This window comes from Copadichromis virginalis, linkage group LG23 (genome assembly GCF_057382275.1).
Source record: "Copadichromis virginalis isolate Kocher_CV1m ecotype Utaka linkage group LG23, C_Virginalis_male_GT1.1, whole genome shotgun sequence".
Classification (NCBI taxonomy): Eukaryota; Metazoa; Chordata; class Actinopteri; order Cichliformes; family Cichlidae; genus Copadichromis; species Copadichromis virginalis.
The window spans coordinates 29799013-29823010 of record NC_140639.1 but is presented as its reverse complement, the minus strand read 5'-3'; the positions used below and the strand labels follow the sequence as shown (position 1 = coordinate 29823010).

Sequence of the window (23998 nt, the reverse complement as noted above, 5' to 3'; positions counted from 1 at the left end):
CAAACTGCATTTGCACAACAATACACAGAGACATCTATTGTTGAAGAGGAACAGAGACCAGTTTCTTCACTGACAAAATAGACCAAAATGCAACACAACCTCATATCATAATTCAAAACAAGGAACCCTCTTTTTTGTGATCTGAACCATTGTAAAGGCTAAATAAAGGGAGTGCTAACCCTCTCCTCACTGTCTGGGATGTGCTTAAAGGCATTTGCGGTCATCAGAAAATCACTAACTAAAACAGATGCACAGAAGCAGATTTTTGAGTGGGGTAAGGGAAGTAAATTACAACACTTCATCAGAAAACCGCTCCTGGAATGAGATGGACGTCAAAGATTGATGATATTAAAGGATGCGAGCATAATGAGGGAGGGGATTGATGGTTAAAAGCGCCTGCTTAAGGGCACCAGTGCATCTGCTGTCCTCCTTCTGCAGGACACAGCATCATCACACCGATTTCAGCTCCGGCACTGCGAAATCCTTCACTTAAATGAAGCCTGCCTGCACATCGACAACAGGCAGAGCAGTAATGAGACAGCACATCATTTCAATGTTCAGCTTGCAGGAGACACAGGCTGTAGATGCTGTGAGCAGATGTTTGACAAGACCTGAATGAGGATACAGAGCAGCCGAAAAACAACTATTTTTAGAGAGACTGAAGCTCATTTCTGAATTGTCACATGCTGGATGTGTTCAAGAAACATTATCGAGTCTCTCTAAAGTTTTCATTCTCCCGTTTTAGTCTTTAAAAATCCTGGCAAATACGTCTCTACCTCCTGTTTCTGGAAAAAGAAGTAATACAGAAGATGAGGTCAGCCCACTCTCATCAGTACTTTAGCAAATGTGTAATTACTTTGTCAGCAAGGGGCTTAAATTGCCTACCATGCTTTAAAGATTTAGTTTAAGGTTAAGTGTTATCCATCATTTCATCGCAGGTGTGAGGGGCCTCCCCCCACACCCCACGTTCCATTTTAGCTCTTTTACTATACAGGCTAATTCCACATTGGAATACATTTCGCCTGTGGGGAGTTTAATTTGTATTAGTGACAGATCACTACTGCACCACGAGATGGGAACGAGAAGAGACGCTGCATCCAGGCTCTGTGTGTTTTAGAGCTGCGGTGGGTTCATTCAGTTCAGTTTGCTCTCGAAGCCCAAACACATGAATCTTACAGTGTTTTGTCAAACAAAGAAGCCAATTTATCAAATGTCTCAACATTGTGCTTACTTGTTTTCATCTCACCCTTTAAATTATTTTTGTCTTTTGTTCTCTGCGAAGAGCTGTTTAATGGACCTGCTCATTCAAAACATTGTTTCACTTCTGTTTATCTGTCACTGCTCCATGATGGAGATATCAGTATAAAAGCCACAGAACAGCAACTCTTCAGTACGAACGTTGTTCATGTTTTAGACCATGTAGGTGTACTAAAACCACAGCAGTTTGCTGCTGATTGTATCAGTCACGCCCAGTTGTTCCTGTGATATCTCTTTTAAAACACTGTTTTTCACTTGTTGCTTTAATAGAAAAGTAGAAACCACAAGTAGAACAACAACTCCTATAAGTATACCTGTTTAACTGCCCACTATCACAGTATCTAATGAGACAATCACATGGCAACAGCTCAGTCCATTTAGGCATGCGGACATCGATTATCTGATTACACAACAACCATCTGTAGGGTTTACTTGTTTCCGCTGCAGAAAAAAACTTTTTTATCCATCCATAAGTCAAAATTTCAACTTACTTGGCAGCAATCTAGCTCACAGGGAAATCATAAGCGGCAAGCTTAAATACAGCAGCCCGGGTTCCTTTGAGGCATGCCTTTCCCCACTCTCTCTCCCTGCTTTCCTGCATGCTCTTCACTATCTGGCTAATAAAGAGAAAAAAAATTCAGCTCACTAACTTGAAATTTCACTTTTTGGGGGGTAAGTTTGAGTTGGTGAAATTTTGACTGGATGGATGGCAAAAAATCATTTTCAGTGGTGGAAACAAGCTTCCATACTCGAGAGAGAATGGTGCGAAAAAGAGAAAATATACAGAAAATATCTATGAAAGAGGTCAAGCTGACAGGAAGGCTATAGTTACTAAAAAAAACAAAAACAAAAAAAACAAGATCCACCTCATCCACGGAATACAGAAGAGCATCTCTGAATGCAGAAGTCCACACTTAGTGTCACTATTGTAACAAAAAAAAAAAAAAAGAAAGAAAGAAACTGAGGCTAAAGTTTTGAGGGGTTTACAAAAGTTGAACAATGGAAGACAATGAGAGTCTCAAGAATTCTGAAGAGTTGGTTGAGTTGCTGCCATATTCAGATGGTGCGTAAAGAACATGCTGGTGGTGTAATGATGTGAGGAACATTTTCTTTGCAATCTGTGCCCCCTGGTACAAAGCAAGTAACATTTAAACACCACAGCCCACAGAAGTATTGTTGTTAACCATGTCCATCCCTTTGTTCTGTGCCTAATGCCTAATAATACCTAAGTGGCCAATGAGTTCATTATTCATGTAACATAAATATATGTGTGTGTGTGTGTATATATATATATATATATATATATATATATATATATATATAAAATACTATAATTATGTTTCCATATTTATATCCTCAGGGTGTTCTTAGAGACGTGTCAAAGTGTGATCAGATGATGAACTTTGATTAAATATCAAGTACCATTAAGTACCATCAGACAGGACGATCTAAGTTTTATTTCTAACTAGATCTTTTGCTTATTTGTGGTTCTTTATTTATTGCGGCAGTTTGAGGGCTACACAGCAGATAGACCAGAGTATTATACAGTGAAGCTTCAAATACAAGCCTCACGAGGGAAAACCTGACTGCAAAATGGCAATAATAGCCATTATCGGCATTGCCTGAGAGACAGAAGTTTATGCTAAGCAGGAGCTGGATGTCAAATGCACTGCTCTTAATGTTAAGCTAAAAATAAAACAACAAACACTCCACAGCAACAGGCAACTCATTTCCCTGACAAGTGCAAATACTCATGGAGAAATACTGCAGTCACTCAGTAATATATTTAAAACATCTTTTATTTTGCCATTATAAAATTCAATCTGGATAGAAAAAATATCTTTATTTTTTTAAAACATCTAGCACATTAAAAGAGAGTGAGCATGGTACTACAGATCTGAAATACAACATTGCAGGGATTTTTTTTTTTAAAGTGATACTTCTTTTATTACTTCTGGTGCACATATTCTCATGTGTTCTGACCCAATACTGGCTGATCCAGGTGCTGCTGTAGAAGTATGTTCTTCTTCCCTTATCATCCCTACTGCAAACTCCTCCAGCACACAAAACAAACTTAACTGGGGCAGTGGAGTGTTCAAAGCTTCAGATTTGTGATTATGCTCGTCGAGATGCAATTTTAGTGGGGGGTTTTTTCAAAGCAAAAATGGGCGCAGCAGACAGCCGCGCCGCAACAGATGGGACACCAACAGCACCAGCTCACACCTCGAGGGCCACCTGAAAAGGCAGCGAGTCTGTCTTGAGAGAAATATCACTTTTAAAAAAAAACAAACAAAAAAAAAAAACTGACACACAGTGTAAACAGCAGAATGTGTTAAAAGCTCTGTAGACATGTAAATGTTCATGTTTTAAAACAGTAGATAAAAAGTTCCTTTATAAATGTATCCAGTTAAAGAGTTTTTAAATTAGTGTTTTCCTTTTCTTTGTGTTTTACATCAAAAGTCAACATAGTCCTTAAAAAAAAAAAAAAAAAAAAAAAGTGACTTCCACAAAATCCACTTGCCAGCTGTGACTCGCCCTCTTTACACATCAGTGCTGTAAAAAAAAAAAAAAAAGCTGGAAATGTTTCCGACTTCACAAAAGGTCCAATTTAAAGCACTCACCTGTAAGAAGCCACTTAAGACCGATACCTTTTTTCTTTTTCTTTTTTTTTTCTTTTTTAAATCATTACTCAGGTGCCTGAGCCACATGGTGTTTTACACTAAAAACCCAGAAGTGCAAAAATAAATGGTGTGGTTATTTTAATGGCGGCATGTATACAAATAAATTATTCAGACATATTTAAAGGGTATATTTACATTTGCTGTCGATTAAAAGCATCAGAGTTTGACACAGAAGTCCGAACTAACACTGATATTATTAGAAGGATATAAAGTCTACGAGCTGGAGAGAGTTCAACACCAAGTTGTGCTTTTGCTTGTGAAGACAGAGTCTTATGCACAGTTCAGGTGGGTTTCACAATGAATTTGTGAGGTCAAATTACAGCTTCTGAGCAGGACTTCCTGTCGCAACTCTGTTTAGTGTCCATCGCCCTTTCAGAGGTCCCCGGCTCCGGCATCCACAGCAGTCAAGCTTTTATTTGCTTGGTTGTCTACACGCCGCTCTCTTGAGACAAAAAGGAAAGGAGAATACAGTCGTGATTGGTCAACCTCAATCGCTAAAAGGGGGTTTAAGAAATGATGTCGTGAGCATCGCCGTTAGGCCTCGGCCTGTTGGCGACCGGCGGGAGAGGTTTCTTGTAAAACTCTGTGGAGGGAAGGAGAAAAGGTTTGGTTGTGTTAGTACGCAACGCCCACGGAGACCTGAAATACAAATTTCTTTTTAAAAAAGTAAGCACTCAATGGAAGCAACCGTGAAAGATGCTGCACAGACTGGAGGAAAATGAATACAGATGAATACACAGACAAGTCTTTGAGTTGATTTTAGATGTCTGCACCCGTGAAAGATCCACACAAACACATGCAAACACATGCCTGGAGAGATGCAGGAGGGAGAGAAAAATAAAGACAACAACGTGGGGTTGAGATGCTAATTAACAGTCAGCGCACGTCTCAAGGCAGAGTTCAGGGTTTCCACTGCAACTTAGAAATCTACCGCCAACACTGTGAGACAAACACCAGGCTTCCTCCTTAAAAAGAAAAAAAAAGAAAAAGGAAAACACATGCAAAACTACTATTTCCATGTAGCTTTAATCACTACTGTGTAGAGAAAACACTGATCAGGTGCTGCAGTTAGTGAATGAGTAAGACCAAGTTAGTGACAAACTGCAGATGGTGGGTGGTTAATGCATGCACGTAAACAGCGGTTAACACTGACGGCACAAACAGCTTTACCAGAATGTCCCGTGTCCCCGAGTGGCTCTAGCTTCGGCAGCCTAGAGACTTTGGGCGTGGCCCATCCCACTAAAGAATCAAAATAAAGAAGAGAGGGATGAGGAGAACAGTGAAGGATCCTGAAAAAGAAAGCCATAACTAGCGGATTATCTCACTCCTTAAGATCGAATGTTGCACACAAACAACAAAAACTCACAGGACCACAATGTATTTGTGTGATCTAGAGCTATAAAGCAGCCTATCAAAATGTATTAAATATCTTCCTATAATACCTCTTAAATATAAAGCAACAGGCTTTATATGCATGCTGCTGATTTCTGCAGTTTTGTTTGTTAATAATGATTTCATTTGAGAGTAACCAGCAGGTCCTGTTGTCAGTCTTGGTCATTCAAGGCCTTCTTCCGCTTTTGTTTGTTATTAACGGGGCTCCCATTGCCCTTGTTTAGGTCTTGTCCTATGTCTTTGTCTGTAATTATTTTTGTATTATTAACCATTTCTTGAATTGCAGTAAAATTCTGACATCTCATATATATATAGGAACATATTTGGGGGTTTGTCCAGGACTCATGCTGAGCTCAGTTCACATCTATTACGTGCCTGTAATTGTGCGTTGGAAGTCTTTTTCCATCACATTGTCGAGTAAAATAAATTATGTTGTTGGACATTTTGTTTGTTTGTTTTTGGGTTAGTGTCGGTGTGACAGTGTCCATAGTTTATTGTGCAAAATAATTTTTATTGACTGTGGAAAAATTTATGGTATAAATTTGAAAATCCTATGTCAGATTGTTCTCGAGTTAACCTGGGTGTCCACACTGCCTGCCCACATGGCAGTGTGAATACAATACCCCACCAGCCTTGTACGGCTAATGGGTAAAATAAGTTCTGCCAAATCCATCAAACATATCGTATTTCCTGTAGTTCCTTCGCAATAAAAGTCTTGAATAGGAAGTGAAACATAACAGACGTTTTTCCTCACTGAGCCAATTAGTACAATCAGCCAGTTCTGCACAACAGGGTGAGGGGTAGCAGTGGAGAAGCTGCATGTAACAGCAGCTCAATGTGATGAAGTACAGACTGACCTGGAGGCGGAGGAGGGGTGAGGCTCTCCGTTGGTCCGTCCTCTATCCTCAGCGGGTCCACCCTGTGCTTCCTCTTCAGGTGCAGCTTGCTCGTCTTCTTCTTGCTCTGCTCACCTGTCGTGGCTGAATGAACAGAGATGTGTTGCAAGTGGAGAATCCAGATGTTCAACACGAGCTTAACTATAACAGCTTTCAGCTTTCAACAGTGGGCCTAAGCAAGTTAAAATTAATGCCCAAAGCCATCATTTCATCCTCTAATGCATCTACTTAAAGTTAAATCACCTTTTATCTATGAGCACTCTGAGCTTAGATCATAATAAGAAGATGATTATCAAAAAGATGGCTTAATTTGACTGCATCTCTCTCTTAAATTTTAAAACATCTTGTTCAATAGTTCACTTTCAAAGTGAAAAGAAGCTCACTCGTTGCAAAGCTGAACAACAACGCTGCCAGCGAAAGCTCTTCAAACACCCCCTCTGCCCTGCACATCAAGGCAGATCATTTTTGTATTCATAAAAACTGTTTCGCACTCTGCTTACTTTTAGAAGACTTTCGAATGCTTTGCCAGAAGACTTAACTAAAGTCGTTTCATCCAATCAACTTTTCCTCAACTGAAACTTTCGACTGAATTTGTTCTAACAACTCAATTTCCGAGCTTGGGAGATCCGGGCGTCCTGAAACTCACCTGGAGTGTTGTTCTCTAGTGTTTGTCTCATGTCGCCCTGCTCCTTCTCCTCCTCCTCTTCCTCTTGATCAGTGGCTGCCCTGGGGCTGTTACCCCTTCCCTCCTGCAGCTCTTTTTGCCTCTTCCTTTCCTTTTCTTTATCCTCGTTCTGAAGAAAACATGAAAGTAAAGGGCTCTCTGAAGCACTCTAACTTTAGAGTCTCAACAACATAAACCAGAGTAATAAACTATCAGCCCCAGAGTGTACACACGACTCACTTCAGAAATCATGCTCTCTATTGGCTGAAAGGGGCTCTGAATGTACTCATCATCGGGCTCATCTTCTTGGATGGGCCTTCCCTCTCGCTCTGCCTCCTCCCGCTCCTGTCGCTCTCTGCGGACAGATAAGATGTTAACCTTTCTGCTTAATGATACGCTCCTCCTTGGTAGCGGTGTCACATTTATAAAAAATTGATCTAAGATCACATTTGATTAAAATGTGCATTTGTTCTAGCTCGTAGTTCAGGCACTGGCAGGAAGGTTGGCCTTTTCTAATAGAGGCAATAATTTATTTAGGGATAAATATCTCTTTGCAGACACTTTTGTAACCTTTGGCCTTTTAACATTTCTACTGCTCCCAGAGCTTTACTCAACATTTCTGACCATCTCCTCCCTCCTGTTATGCTTCAAAAAATTTCTGTCTTAGACTTTTCCACTTTATAGTTTAACCTCTTCCACATTTTGTTTGCCACACTGACTTCTGCTGCGTCCTCACCTCTCCTCTCGTATCCGCCGTACTCTCTCTGCCCTCTCTTTCTTGTCTTGCTCCTCCAGAGCGTGCTGCTCAGCCGTGTCCTTCTGCACTCGCTCGGTGATGGCTTCATAGTCTTTGGCAATGTTGCTGAGCAGCCAGTTCAGGCCCTTCTTGATGGACTTGTCAACCTTTTTCCCATAGCCTAAAACGGCTGAGCATGGTTCCTGTAGAAGAAATGTACATTGAGGTTAAAACATTAACATCACCTCCAAAACAGCACAAACTTTTAACCGATGCAAATGTAGCTTTGCACCCACTAGATTAACAGGTCATCTTCACTGTTTTCAAAAAAAAACTCAAAGCCATACTTTCTGTCTATAAATTCAGTTCACAAACACTTACAATCTGACAGAGACACTTGTTCTCATTAACAAGCTTCTCTAAGGACAGGTTCTCAATGATGTCAGCTTCAGCCAGTGCTCCCTCCTGGTCTTGTTTGTTTGCAAGTCTGAAAACAGAAAGGAAAAAACAAGACGTGTTGGTTATGGCCATCAACAGATCTCTGTTCATTCCACCGTCCATTAGTTTTGTTTCCACCTAGCTCCATAACAGTTCATCAGTATAGCTGGGGACCCAAATAAGTGCAGTGCCAAGTTTGAGGTCTTCTCATATTTGGCCTGCAAGTACCAAGGCATAGTGCTACCTGCTCCACTCTGTGTGCAAGAAAAGTTTAACCAACAAGAGGACAGAGAAAAACAAAATAATAGAGAGCTCAGCAAAAAGTTCCCATTTTTTTCAAAATCTGATGGTCTGAAACTCTCATAAAGGTAGATGGATGACTCGCTATAGTCTGTGTTTTTTTTAATCCACATTATATAATTTTGTCTTTGATTTCCAGCAAAAGGCCTAAATCATGTTGTTTGGATGAACAGTCCTCCAAAACTCTAGACACACACACACAGAGTGTATCCTCGTTTATACACAGGTAATTCAGTAACTTGCCAATTAGCAACTTGCTAATTCACACAGTGTGATGCATTTAAGGAATACCCATAAATTGTGGCTGCGAACAAACCTCAGTTAACCTCCCTTTGAATGGGCCATTGGCTGGTATATAAACAGCTTAATATTTTCACTACATTTCCTGAAGCAATCCAACTCACCCAGTCATTAAAGAGAAAGGTAAGGTAGTTCCAAGGACACTTATCAGACTCAATTTTTTGCAAGGTGCATAATTACAATGTCTGGAAATCTTATGGAAATCTGTTCTGATTGTGACTTGCTCATTAAAGCACTCTGCATACCTGGAAACACACTTAACTCTCATCTCTGCAGCCAGCATGTTGTGTCCTGATTACTGATTAAACAGATGCCTGCAGGAATCAACCTGCAGTGCACCCCGCATTCAACAAAATTGAAGCGAGGGCTGAGGCTTCAAATCTGGGCAATTTCTCTATTATCTCCATCTATTTCAGCTTACCCTCTGCACTTTGCTGGTCGTTCTGTTTTCCCTCATGTGCATAGGCAATCTCAAAGTAAATTCTACTCAAAAGCTAATGATGTTATTTATTCAGAGAACTCACACTAGCACAGGCTTGCCAGCGATGCGTGGGTGCTGAAGGACCTCAGCCATGGTCTCTCGCGTCTCCTGGATCCGCTGGACATCGCTGGAATCGACCACAAACACCACACCGTGCGATTCCGAGTAGTAATTTTTCCAGATTCCCCGGATTCTTTTCCCGCCCCCCAGGTCAAAGATGGTCACTTCGAACTTGCCCTGCTTCAGGTCGACTTTGGAAAAGCCCACTGTGGGAGCGACGTCCCGCGGATTGTCTGAAAACACGAGCAGGTAGAGGTCACGCATCCGCAACGAGGTCAATAAAACATGATTCTGCAAACTGGATTCTCACCTCCCTGAATTCCCCGCACCGTGGCAGTCTTCCCTGCATTATCCAATCCCACCATCACCAGAGTCACCTTCCTATAAGATAGGAAACGGGAAAACATAAATATAGGTGCACACAAACGGGTCTACCACATTGCACAGAGCCTGGATGGAGTCTGTGAGCAAAAGAGGCTGCATGGCATTAGCTCTCATGACTCAATTGGGGCCACAGATAAGCCACTTTATAATCTGAACGCAATCAGACAGTGAGTCAACAACAGTCACATTGTGAACTGACACAAATAACGCATGACAACATTGCTGCGGATTGACTCCAATTAATACCTGTAATTGTTTTATTAACACCTGGTCGACTGTAGAACTTGTAAATTTGCATACTTCAAATTAACAGCAGAATAAAATGATCACAGTCTTGTTTTTTAATCCTCTTTTTATTTCCATTAGAGAGCTGCAGTCAGCAGCAGTGGCCATTGTGAATAATTAAAAAACATGCCTTAAATGAACACTGGCAAACAAAGAAACAGATGCACAATCAGTCATCTGTGCAGCTGTGCGCACACCTGGGTGGCCAGCTGGGAGGCTAATCTGGAGCTCTGACAGTCTTGGTGGAAAATTTTCATATGCAAGCATAAAAAAACTTTTCTGAAAGCAATGCAAGATTTGCACCAAAATTAGCTACACTTGCTTAAAAAGGGTCATAATCACACTGTGACGACACTTAGCTTCAACTGAAGGAAGGAAAACAATGAGAGACGCGGCACTTCACTTACACTGGACGCTTATGCTGTAATCATAACCCAAATCTTGAGGTTTACATCAAAGCTCCCAGCATACATAAATAAATAAGTGGTAAGAAACAGGCGAAAATATTAAACTGAGGAAACACACACTGAAACGGAGCAAGCTGACATGATAATAAAGCTCAATTGTAGACTTACACAGGACCTGTTCTTCATTTCCTAGCTGCATACTTAACTTTGACACTTTCGCCGAAAATACATCAACCGCACTATCCATCTAACCGTCTTCTGGAGCCAACCGGCCTTCATCAGGGTAGGCTCTCGGCATAAACCTCCCAAAAGCAGAAACAAAGGGTGAGGCACTGTCTCCCTGCTGTCCCCTAACCCACAGCCATCAGTCCTGGCTGCTGTGAATACCTCATGGTGACAGGTCAAACTGAAGAGCCCTGCTGAACCACCTGGCTGCGGGATTAGGTGAGGATTTCTGATTAAGTCCAAAGGATGAGATCCTTCACACGTACCACGTGAGTTAAGCACTGTCAATTACATTTTGCTGGTCTTGCTGCTTTGTACTGTGGGTCTGAAGTAGTCTAAAGGGTCCACAAAAAGCCTCATGGCTTAAAAAAAACGAACAGCTAACACAAACAGCACAGAACAAATCTCTTTCACTAGCCATCAGATCACTGTACAAAACACATTTCTGTCTTCTCTTTATTAAGGTGACATTGTTTATATACTTGCTTTTACAATCATGTTGAAACCTCTTGATTTTTTCCCCTCTTATCATCTTGTATGGAAAAACGTATGATGCTGCTTCATAACTAACAGAGAGAGCCGCATTGTACAGTGTTTATTTACATGGCTCTACAGCAGCGGTCCCCAACCTTTTTTGGGCCACGGACCGGTCTTTAAGGTGTTGCGGATAAATACAACAAAATATTACTAATACCGCTAAAAACCAAGAAAAGAAAAAAAAAAAAAAAAAATATATATATATATATATATATATATATATATATATATATATATATATATATATATATATATATATATATATATATATATAATAGGGGTGCAACGATACACAAAATTCACGGTTCGGTTCGATACTTTGGTGTCACGGTTCGATATTTTTTCGATACAAAAAAATGTTCATGCATTTTTAATTTGTCATTTATTAAAATTATAAATATATATTTTAACTCAAAAGTACAGTTTTTAAATTTAACCCTAACCCTTGTGCGTGTTTTTTTATTTTGACAGCGAATGCGCACCTGCGGACCACTTATGTGCAGCCCTGGTTATTTAGCTCATCATATCGCAGCCACAGAAATTATTTTGTCCATGAAGCCATAAAGCTGCACTTTCTTTTTGCCTTATAGTCTGATTTGTCATAACTTCTCCGTTTTGTGGTAAGCTTTTCTTTGGCTGTCACTTCTTCACCCTGACCTGTCTTATTTGGCTCAGCAGAACTGAAATGCTTTTACACGCTCACTCACATAAGCTCAGCGATTCTCTGCGCGATCAACCTCTCACATGTTTAAGCTGCGGGAGATTTCACTTGTCATGTTTGCATAGTAAGCTAACGATTAATAAGACGATGTCAGAGGAATTGGTGCACAAATTATCATCACTCACAGATCAGTGCTGTCGCTCTCTATACACAGTTCGCACGATTGCAAAGTGAAAGCAAAAAAACAAGCGCAAATTCAAACGCGACTTCAATATGTCACATATTGACAGTGGCTCACTGATGCCAATGACATAATTACCCAGCTACATTTCTGAAAGAATGCAAAAGCATTGACATATATTTTTCCTACAATAGCCCGACGGGCAGGGAAGAGAAAGATTTTGGTAGCCCGACTGAAAAAAATCGCTAGCTCCAGGACGTCGGGCTAGCGATATTGCAAGCCCTGTATCTGATTGAGGAATCACTCATCTTTGGAAAAGAGAGTTTATTACAGAGAAATGGCTCTTTCCAAAATAAAAGCTATACTATCCGCTTCTTCTGGGCTATATTCTCGCATAAGGAGAATCATGTGCTAACAGCTGTCTAAATGACTCGGCTAAAGTTAGTAGCATGCTTGCTTTTTTTTGTCTGCTTCCACTTGTCTTTGCACTAGGATGATGTCGGCGTAAATGTGCAGTCATATTCGTTGTGTTCCCACTAGTGCTTTCAGGTTAATCTCGTTGAAATGACCTTAACGCCACAACACGGCAAATCTCCGTTAACGAGCTACCGCCGATCGCTCCGTGCATGGGGCTAGACGGCCAACACGTTAACGAGCTAACTGCGCTAACACACTAGTTCACACCAATGTAATTGAGCATTGCATGGCACATCCAACATACTGTTTTACTTTAGTCCATGACTCGCTTACCTTCAGGGTCATACGTCACATGAAAACCAAAATAATTCCAAACGCCAGATCTGAATGAGGTTCAATTTGCCTGTTGCAAGTAGAGCTTAACTTCTGTCTCGCTAGCTTGCCCTGCGCTCTTCCTTCTGACTATGCTGTCTGTGTTGAGCGCTCAGTGGATCTGCGCTCGACAGTGCAGCCTAGGCGGAGTAGTCGAACACAGATTCACTGAGCGCTCAACACAGACAGCATCGTCAGAAGGAAAATTGATAAAATAAATTACAAATGTTGTATTGTTCGATACATATGCGTACCGAACCGAAAGCACTGTATCGAACGGTTCAATATCGATACGAATATCGTTGCACCCCTAATAAATAAATAAATAAATAAATATATATATAAATATATATATACACACACACATACATACATATATATACACATATATATATATATATATATATATGTATGTATGTATGTATGTATGTATGTATGTATATATATGTGTATACATATACATACATGACTACACGCCTTTGGAACAGAGGATCGCAAGTTCGATTCCTGCCTGGGGCGTCTGTATCCAGTAAGGGTCCTAAGGCTAGACCCCCTATGCTAAGCAAGCCTACCGCAGACATGAGCGAGACAGATAAATATGAAGGCATGCCGGCTCGGACGTCGCCCGGATCAACAAGGTCCGCGTCAGGTGTTGAGGAACCAGGGCACCCTGACGAAAAGTGGGCTACTGGAACAAGAAGGCATCGGTGGGCAAGGGACGAAAACAGGGCGTTGTTGGAATGCTACTACGCAAGTAACCCCGGCGGAAGGGGCTACATGAATAAGCTAGGCGAGTGGCTCCAGCAGATCCCGGGAATAACATCGGAGATCTCTGTCCAGAAGAGCGCAGTCCTGGGAACAGCTAAGATACTGCGCAGGACCCTCAAGCTCCCAGGCTTCTGGTAGAGGACCCGAGCTTGAAGGATAAACCGCCCGCAGGGGCGTGCTGGGTGTTTTGTTTTTTATATATATATATATATATATATATATATATATATATATATATATATATATAGGACTGCGCTCTTCTGGACAGAGATCTCCGATGTTATTCCCGGGATCTGCTAGAGCCACTCACCTAGCTTGGGAGTCACCGCACCTAGTGCTCCGATTACCACGGGGACCACCGTTACCTTCACCCTCCACATCCTCTCGAGCTCTTCTCTGAGCCCTTGGTATTTCTCCAGCTTCTCGTGTTCCTTCTTCCTGATATCGCTGTCATTCGGAACCGCTACATCGATCACTACAGCCGTCTTCTTCTCTTTGTCTACCACCACTATGTCCGGTTGGTTAGCCACCACCATTTTGTCCGTCTGTATCTGGAAGTCCCACAGGATCTTAGCTCGGTCATTCTCCACCACCCTTGGGGGCATCTCCCATTTTGACCTCGGGACTTCCAGGTTATACTCGGCACAGATGTTCCTGTACACTATGCCGGCCACTTGGTTATGGCGTTCCATGTATGCCTTGCCTGCTAGCATCTTGCACCCTGCTGTTATGTGCTGGATTGTCTCTGGGGCATCTTTACACAGCCTGCACCTGGGGTCTTGCCTGGTGTGATAGACCCCAGCCTCTATGGATCTTGTGCTCAGAGCTTGTTCTTGTGCTGCCATGATTAGTGCCTCTGTGCTGTCTTTCAGTCCAGCTTTGTCCAGCCACTGGTAGGATTTCTGGATATCAGCCACCTCCTCTATCTGCCGGTGGTACATACCGTGCAGGGGCCTGTCCTTCCATGATGGTTCCTCGTCTCCCTCCTCTTTCTTGGGTTTCTGCTGCCTGAGGTATTCACTGAGCACTCGGTCAGTTGGGGCCATCTTCCCAATGTATTCTTGGATGTTCGTTGTCTCATCCTGGACTGTGGTGCTGACACTCACCAGTCCCCGGCCCCCTTCCTTCCGCTTAGCGTACAGCCTCAGGGTGCTGGACTTGGGGTGAAACCCTCCATGCATGGTAAGGAGCTTTCTTGTCTTTATGTCAGTGGTTTCTATCACCTCCTTTGGCCAGCCTATTACCCCAGCAGGGTACCTGATCACGGGCAGGGCGTACGTGTTGATGGCCCGGATCTTGTTCTTACCATTCAGCTGACTCCTCAGGACTTGCCTGACCCTCTGCAGGTACTTGGTGGTTGCAGCCTTTCTAGCGGCCTCTTCATGGTTCCCATTCGCCTGCGGGATCCCCAGGTACTTGTAACTGTCCTCTATGTCTGCAATGTTGCCTTCTGGTAGTTCAATCCCCTCAGTTCTAACTACCTTCCCTCTCTTTGTTACCATCCGACTACACTTCTCCAGTCCGAACGACATTCCAATGTCATTGCTGTATAGCCAGGTAGTGTGGATCAGTGAATCGATGTCTCGTTCACTCTTGGCATACAGCTTGATGTCATCCATGTACAGGAGGTGGCTGACAACTGCTCCGTTCCGTAGTCGGTATCCGTAGCCAGCCTTGTTAATGATCTCACTGAGGGGGTTCAGGCCTATGCAGAACAGCAGTGGGGACAGAGCATCTCCTTGGTAGATCCCGCACTTGATGGTGACTTGTGCTATGGGCTTGGAGTTGGCCTCTAGTGTTGTACGCCACATCCCCATCTGGAGGCATTGAGTCATAGGCCTTCTTGTAATCAATCCAGGCAGTGCACAGGTTGGTCAGTCTGGTCTTGCAGTCTCGGCTGACTGTTCTGTCTACCAGTAGCTGGTGTTTTGCGCCTCTGGTATTCTTGCCAATTCCTTTCTGTGTCCCACTCATGTATTGACCCATGTGCCTGTTCATCTTAGCCGATATGATGCCTGACAGGAGCTTCCATGTAGTACTGAGGCAGGTTATTGGTCGGTAGTTGGAGGGGACCGGTCCCTTCTTGGGGTCCTTGGGGATCAGGACCGTCCGACCTTCGGTTAGCCATTCCGGGTGTCTCTCGTTAACTAGCAGCTGGTTCACTTGTGCTGCCAGACGCTCGTGGAGTGCAGTCAGCTTCTTTAGCCAGTAGGCGTGAACCATGTCGGGCCCTGGTGCTGTCCAACTCTTCATACTGGAGACCCTTTCTTGGATATCTGCCACTGTGATGGTTACTGGACCCTGTTCAGGGAGGTCGCTGTGGTCTGCCCTCAGATCCACTAGCCACTGAGCATTGCCGTTATGGGTTGCGTCCTTCTCCCATATGCTCTTCCAGTATTGCTCCATCTCCAGCCTTGGTGGTGCTGTTCTCTTATTATTGTTCCCTTGCCACTGAGAGTACACCTTTTTCTCTGGTGTACCTCCTCAAGCGGCTGGCCAAGGATGTGAGTCTTTGCTTGGCAGTTTCCAAGGCCTCAGGTATGGACAGCTTGCTGTATTTCTTATGCACCTTCTTTGTCGCACCTTTCTGCAACTCCGTTAGTTGGCTAACCTCCCTCCGTGCTACTTTGATCTTGCCCTCTAGCCTCCTTCTCCATGGAGAGTACTGCCCCTTGTGGCTGTTCAACTTGTAGCCAAGCATCTCACTGATCACTGCTGCCGTATTGTAGATCAGCTTGTTAGCGCACTTGGGGCTATGTACCCAATCTCGGGTGGGGGTCGGGTCCTCCTTGCCGTAGCATTTGTGTTGTACCTCGTCAATCTCTAGCTGTGAGAGCAGTCCCTTCTTTCGAATGTTGGAACACTGAGCTACTAGTTGTTTCGCCGTCATTGTGGATGTTGGGTATCGAAGAATCCATAGGTCCGTCATCCTATTCATGTAGCCCCTTCCGCCGGGGTTATTTGCATAGTAGCATTCCAACAACACCCTGTTTTCGTCTCTTGCCCACCGATGCCTTCTTGTTCCAGTAGCCCACTTTTCGTCAGGGTGCCCTGGTTCCTCAACACCTGACGCGGACCTTGTTGATCCGGGCGACGTCCGAGCCGGCATGCCTTCATATTTATCTGTCCCGATGCCTTCATATTTATATATATATATATATATATATATATATATATATATATATATACATACATACATACATACATACACACACACACTAGGGCTGGGCGATATGACCCAAAATTCATATCTCGATATTTTTTAGCTGGATGGCGATATAAGATATATATCTCGATTTTTTTTTTAAAGCCATAAGTTAAGAACAAAAAGAGAGTTCTTAGTCACACTGTGTCCCAGATGTCACACGGGCACTTTTATTTACATACAGCATAGATGTACATGAAGAAATTACTCAAAAATAAATTATCAGCATTTATTAAATAATCATGGTCCATAAATAAAAGAAAATGTTGTTTTTGTGCATAACAAAAAGCTCACAATTGTGCAGTCAAAATGTAAACTAATAGACGCTGAGCATAATAACAAAGAGACAGATTTCACAGCTGCACCACGTCTCTGAACAGGTGCCGTTTGTGGTCCTTATACACACACAGTACGTATCACTCCGCGAGGCTCCTCCCCGGTAGCCGTAATCCTCCGACATCAAGCCGTGCAGCTCCGTAGCTTAGCAAAGTCATATTAAAACATTTTTTGACAGATTGCTGAGCGCTGTGTACCACATAAAATCGGTTCGTGGTCAGTAAGCACAACCAGAATTCATACATAAGGCGCACTGTCGAGTTTTGAGAAAATGAAAGGATTTTAGGCCGTGCAGCTCCTCCGGGCTGCATGTCGTTAGCGCGGTTAGCTCGTTAGCGCGGTTAGCTCGCTAACACGTTGACGCCGTCCAGCCCCACGCACGGGGCCATCCGCGGTAACTCGCTAACGGAGATTTTCCGCTTTCATCTTGTCATTGCCTGCAGGTGAAGCTATGGGGGAGGCGGAGTTGTGTTCAGTGAAGGAGAGGCGAGGCAGAGTAACACTGCGTAGAGACAAAAGTGGACGAAAGAGAGGCAAACCTGCGGCTCCACAAGTATAATTATAACGTAACATAGACTATATCGATATAAACGATATTGTCACATCTTATATCTCGTATGAAAATATATCGATATTTTTAAAAAACTCGATATATCGCCCAGCCCTAACACACACACACACACACACACACACACACACACACACACACACACACACACACACACACACACATATATATATATATACACACACACACACATATATACATACATATTAGGGGTGCAACGATATTCGTATCGATATTGAACCGTTCGATACAGTGCTTTCGGTTCGGTACGCATATGTATCGAACAATACAACATTTGCAATTTATTTTATCAACTTTCCTTCTGACGATGCTGTCTGTGTGGAGCACTCAGTGAATCTGCGTTCGACTACTCCGCCTAGGCTGCACTGTCGAGCGCAGATCCACTGAGCGCTCCACACAGACAGCATCGTCAGAAGGAAGAGCGCAGGGCAAGCTAGCCAGACAGAAGTTAAGCTCTCCTTGCAACATGGCAAATTGAACCTCCCCCACCCTCATTCAGATCTGGCGTTTGGAATTATTTTGGTTTTCATGTGACATATGACCCTGAAGGTAAGCGCGTCATGGACTAAAGTAAAACAGTATGTTGGATGTGCCACGCAATGCTCAATTACATGGGTGGGAACTAGTGTGTTAGCGCAGTTAGCTCGTTAACATGTTGGCCGTCTAGCCCCATGCACGGGGCTATCAGGGGTAGCTCGTTAACGGAGATTTGCCGTGTTGTAGGGCTGCTCAATTAATCGAATTTTAATCACGATTACGATCTGGGCTTTCAACGATCATTAAAAATGACTGAGCCGATTATTAGCCCCTCCCTCATTTATCCGCGACACCTTAAAGGCCGGTCCGTGAAAATATTGTCGGGCATAAACCGGTCCGTGGCGCAAAAAAGGTTGGAGACCGCTGATTAAGAGGACCCGAGGGAAGCTCGGAAAGCTAAGCAGAAGTTATTTGGAGAGGAGAGTGACTGCCGCTGGTTGAAAAGAGTTTAAAAAAAAAAAAAAAAAAACTTCAGTGGTGTTGCACACCATTTTATATTATTTTTTAAAAGTCATTGTTAACCCTTTAAAGCCGGTCAGAGCAGCACGCTCCATTTTGCGTAACTATTTTTAAATCCCTGTAGAACCTGAACCGTGTAAGCTAGCGCAATAATTTGTTTTGCATATGAAACCGGAGGAGTTGTACTTACATCTTATGCCATCAGCTTGTCCTCGGTCACGGTTTCGTTCCACATATAGCTTTGCAAAAATTGCATAAAAAGCGCTTGCAGGAACAAAAACATAATATTCCAGAAACACGCTTTGCCGTTCCTATCAGCTGTTCGTAACACTTCCCACAGTGAAATGATGCACATGCTGTTTTCTTTGCAAATTTGCATCATAGGATTGTTTTTTGTTTTTCCTGCAGTATATAAAAATTGCTGTATCTCCAAAATAAAACTATGAAGACACTCAAAATAAATTTCCTGTGGTGGGAAACTATTTTTTGCAACTTTATTGTATTTAAAGTTTTGAGGGATAAACCTCTTAAATTTCTCCAAGTAGAAATATATGTAAACAAAACAAAAGCGATTTTAAATTTTTTTTGTAGTTTATTGCACTTTTTTGCAATTTATGTAATTACTATGGACTTAATGCATACATATTATTAAAATATGGGCTATAACAGTTGTATTGATGTATAGCAACTTGAAATGCTCCCACAAATGGCACTACAGCATGTAAAAAAAAAAATATAAGCTCTGGTGGACTTGGTTCTATAGTAGGTCTTAAAGGGTTAAATAAATATCGTCAAATAATCGTGATCTCAATTTCAGTGAAAATAATCGTGATTATCATTTTTGCCATAATCGAGCAGCCCTACCGTGTTGTGGCGTTAAGGTCATTTTAACGAGGTTAACCTGAAAGCACTAGTGGGAACACAACGAATATGACTGCACATTTACGCCGACATCATCCTAGTGCAAAGACAAAAACAACAAGCATGCATGCTACAAACTTTAGCCAAGTCATTTAGACAGCCGTTAGCACATGATCCTCCTTATGGGGACCTGATATGTTTAATATGCTGCTGAGAATATAGCCCAGAAGAAGCGGATAGTATAGCTTTTATTTTGGAAAGAGCCATTTCTCTGTAATAAACTCTCTTTTCCAAAGATGAGTGATTCCTCAATCAGATACAGGGCTCGCAATATCGCTAGCCCGACGTCCCGGGGCCAGCGATTTTTTTCAGTCGGGCTACCAAAATCTATCTCTTCCCTGCCCGTCCGGCTATTGTAGGAAGGAAAAATATATGTCAATGCTTTTGCATTCTTTCAGAAATGTAGCTGGGTAATTATGTCATTGGCATCGGTGAGCCACTGTCAATATGTGACATATTGAAATCGCGTTTGAATTTGCGCTTGTTTTTTTTGCATTCACTTTGCAATCGCGTGAACTGTGTATAGAGAGCGACAGTACTGATTGGTGAGTGATGATAATTTGTGCACCAATTCCTCCGACATTGTCTTATTAATCGTTAGCTTACTACGCAAACATGACAAGTGAAATCTCCCGCAGCAAGCTTAAACATGTGATAGGTTGATTGCGCAGAGAATCGCTGACCGTTATGTGTGTGTGTGTAAAAGCAGCAGGATATATATTTCAGTTCTGCTGAGCCAAATAAGACAGGTCAGGGTGAAGAAATGACAGCCAAAGAAAAGCTTACCGCAAAACGGAAAAGTTATGACAAATCAGACTAGAAGGCAAAAAGAAAGTGCAGCTTTATGGTTTCATGGACAAAATAATTTGTGGCTGCGATATGATGAGCTAAATAACCAGGGGTGCACATAAGTGGTCCGCAGGTGCGCATTCACTGTCAAAATAAAAAACACGCACAAGGGTTAGGGTTAAATTTAAAAACTGTACTTTTGAGTTAAAATATATATTTATAATTTTAATAAATGACAAATTAAAAAGGCATGAACATTTTATTTTGTATCGAAAAAATATCGAACCGTGACACCAAAGTATCGAACCGAACCGTGAATTTTGTGTATCATTGCACCCCTAATACATACATACATACATACATACATACATACATACATATATATATAGATATAGGAGGTTAAATGAGGAACTACAATAATAAAACAAAAATGTTACATGGTAATAAAATAAATGATGTGGTGTGATCTTCTGATATAGAGTAACACGTTGATAGAAAAAATAAATATGTAATACTTAGGTAGAAATGCTATAACACTATAAAACAAAGCCTGAAATCCACACTGTATGAATTCTTTGGTTTATTTTAACTTTAAAAGTTGTTTTATGTTACTTATTTATTAGAAGAAAAACTGCATCTTCAGTATCACAAGATAAAAGATCTAATGGCCTTTAAAAAATAAAAAAGGCCATTTCTTCTGCAAGAAATAAAAAGCTAGAGGGGATTTTTTTTTAAGCTAACTTTAATGGATTATGTCATAAACTAACAAAACTGCAAATACAGAACTGTCTCAGCTTTATTAAAAGGTTTATGGCGTGTGATGTGTCAGTGATAGTATCTCATTTACTGTTTCACTGAAAAACGAACTGAATGTATAACAACGAGCAGCTCCACTTTTCGAAGCACCTCAACAGGTTGAAGCTGTCCGTGATTTCGGAGTGTGAAGCACTGATTTTGGGGCATCATATCGTGACCTAACTTACCTTGCAGGCTCCTGCCAGCGTTTTAGCCAGTTGCAACAATTCGCCATCAGGCTAAACATCGCAGTCCGGGTCCGAATGACTGAGTGGTGGTCCAGGTGGGCAGCGACACTCCACTATCCAGCCCTGCTCATCGACTCTTAACCTAAACTAGCTACATGGCGAACTAACCCATCAAAGTGTAAACGTTTAGCTTTTAAATGCCTCACCCAACTTACGTCGGTGAATAATTTAGTCGTTACCGTGTGTTTTCGATAAATATTAGGCTGGAAGACATTATTTTCCAGAAGCTGAACATCCCGTTAAACGAGGCTAGCCAAAGCTAATGTAGTTAGCAATAACGGTATTTGTAGTATCGTTTAGTTTGTAGTGTCCGCAAATACGTGAGTCGTTTACCACTTACATCTGAGCCCTACTCACCAATAAAATGTGCTCGTTTGTAACCAAGCGCATAAATACTGAGTATTTTACTACTGAAATATTCGCTACTTAGCGTTAGCCGATTCCTAGCAGTCTGCTTTGTTTACGCCGTCTTTTCTGCTGCTAGGCTGCGGACGTGCCTTCGTCATCTTCCGTCATCAACAAATCAGCGCCAGCGCAGATTCCGAGCCTGCGCACTCGTTACAATTGTGACCAATCAAATAACCTACTACAGCTATAATGCCGAGGAATAATAATAATTTGTTGTTATTTTTTTAGTATTTAATTAGCTGGAAAAGTGTGTCCACAGTTCAAGCAACTTAATTAAAGAAGTCCAGACGCTTTTCTTTGCAAGCTCCTTTGACCACAGCTAGTACATTTAAATTAGGCCCATGAGTTACATTGCTCTGCAATAATACTACTTATTATTATTATTATTATTATTATTATTAACAATAATATAATTGCTCTGTGTTATGCTCTCTGAAGAAAATGAGAAAGAGAAGGGGATGGATGGAGGAACATTGGTGAATCAAAAAGCTCAGGGGGTTATAAGGAGGAGCTGAGGGCAGCTATGAAAAGTTCGAAGACTGGAAAAGCAGTTGGTCCTGGTGGCATACCTGTGGAGGTATGGAGACGTGTAGGAGGTGGGCAGTGGACTTTTTGACCAGATTGTTTAACACAGTCTTGGAAAGTGAGAGAATGCCTGAGGACTGGAGAAGAGGTATACTGGTACTGATTTTGATATGCAGAGCTGTACCACATACAGAGGGATAAAGCTGAGGAGCCAAACCATGAAGATATGAGAAGAGCTGCTGAAGCTAGGTTAAGAAGACAGGTGATGCGTATGAGGATGAGGTGAACCAATAGGTAACGAATAGAACAAATGTCTTGACCTCATTCATCAAAGTCCCTCCAATCAACCAGATTAAACATTTCTACATCAGCAAATATGTATTAAAAATCACATTTCACCATAAACACACAAGCTAAAAGGTGTGAAACAGCACAAAATTAATTAAGCAGTTTGTATTTGTCATGAAATATCAGATGTCTTCCTAATACTTCTTCTAATATCATCTTGCCTCCCTCTACTGGCTCCCTTTATTAGTTTTTTGATATCATCCACTGTACCTGAGCTTTCCCCCCCAAAATTTTGTTTCATATCACCAGAATGGACTCTCTTGAGCTGAGTGAGAAAAGGAGACAAAGACAAACCAAGACACGGTGAGATGTATTTTTAAAGACAAATTATTTCCTATTGCTCCATCAGTTACCAATTCCCTTCATTCTGCCAAAGCACAAAGTTTATTAGATTTTTCCAGCTCGCCCGGGCTGAGCTGGCGGGCTGTTTTGCTGTTAGACTGAATGTCAAGTGTCTTTTAAGGAAAGATGGATTGCACTTTATTTATTCCGAGGCTGAGTTATTTGCCCCAGTTCATCTCGGCAAGTACTCGCTGGTGACTCTGCAGTCGGAGGAGTGAGACACAATGAGGAAAGCACGTCTTTTAGAGAGCCTGTCTGAAGAAACATCATCTCCCTCCCTCCCTCCATCCATCCCTCCCTCCCTCTCCTCCGAGACAACTTCAGCTTAATTTTTATGAGATGTGTCTGCTGCTCTCATAAAGCCACAGTAATCATTTTTATTTGTTTACTGGGATCCAGTGCAGCTCCAGACAAAGAGCTTTGAAATGGAAAAACCAGGCAGCGACTGGTGAAAATTTCAGTTAAAAAAAAAATCATTAATTCACAGAAATGTTTTATTAATTCATTCATTTTTACCATTGACCCGGTGTAAAAAACCCATTTCTTTAGTCAATAGTGGAAAAAAATGTCATTTAAAATGATTTAGCTGTTTATCTATTACTTAATTACTGTGGTGTAATATGAAGGACAGTGGTAATGGGGTAATTCTACATTCATAGGAAAAGCTGTAAAACTTGTGAAAATACACTTAACAGTTCAAAATCTATGTCCTTCATATATTCCAAAGCATGTAGTGGGCCAGATTGGAGGCCCCCCACCTCTTCTGCACTTTGAATGAACCCAGTTTTTTATTCAAAGTAATATATTTGCAATAAAAAAAATTTAAAAAGGAAGGCATAAAAATCTGGCATTCTTTTAATATAAGTTCCTTTCCCTGCCTGGTTTTAAATGTAAAAAATGTTTAATATATAAGATCTGTTTTGATTTTTTATGAATGCAAGATTGGGCTCAGATGAATCGGGTTTTAAACAATATGCTGTTCATTGCTGTAGGGTGACCAGATGTCTGGGACTGCAAAGCATTTTTATCCACCCTTCCCTCTTCCCACACACGG

General features: G+C 41.9%; 1 protein-coding gene across 3 annotated transcripts; it reads right to left on the bottom strand.

Annotated features, from left to right (window-relative positions):
- Positions 1 to 3085: 3085 nt before the first annotated feature.
- On the bottom strand, positions 3086 to 21830 carry arl13b (ADP-ribosylation factor-like 13b). Of its 3 annotated transcripts, none has more exons than XM_085448862.1 (10): positions 21262 to 21830; positions 9516 to 9586; positions 9189 to 9438; positions 8008 to 8113; positions 7627 to 7829; positions 7131 to 7245; positions 6873 to 7020; positions 6188 to 6310; positions 5109 to 5177; positions 3086 to 4521 (listed from the first exon to the last, which is right to left on the bottom strand). In XM_085448862.1, the coding sequence occupies exons 1-10, from the start codon at positions 21318 to 21320 to the stop codon at positions 4445 to 4447; spliced, it is 1221 nt and encodes a 406-aa protein (XP_085304988.1). In that variant the 5' UTR covers positions 21321 to 21830; the 3' UTR covers positions 3086 to 4444. The 3 variants fall into 3 exon arrangements, with proteins under 3 accessions (XP_085304988.1, XP_085304989.1, XP_085304990.1); XM_085448863.1 differs by having other exon boundaries at positions 3086 to 4380; XM_085448864.1 differs by lacking the exon at positions 5109 to 5177 and having other exon boundaries at positions 3086 to 4380.
- Positions 21831 to 23998: the final 2168 nt, after the last annotated feature.

Coding starts and splice junctions, on each gene's coding strand:
- arl13b (XM_085448862.1), bottom strand. CDS start 21,320: ATGTTTAGCCTGATGGCGAATTGTTGCAACTGGCTAAAACGCTGGCAG. Junction 9,587..21,261: donor CGCTGGCAGGAGCCTGCAAG/GTAAGTTAGGTC, acceptor CCTATCTTATAG/GAAGGTGACTCTGGTGATGG. Junction 7,021..7,130: donor TAGAGAGCATGATTTCTGAA/GTGAGTCGTGTG, acceptor TGTTTTCTTCAG/AACGAGGATAAAGAAAAGGA.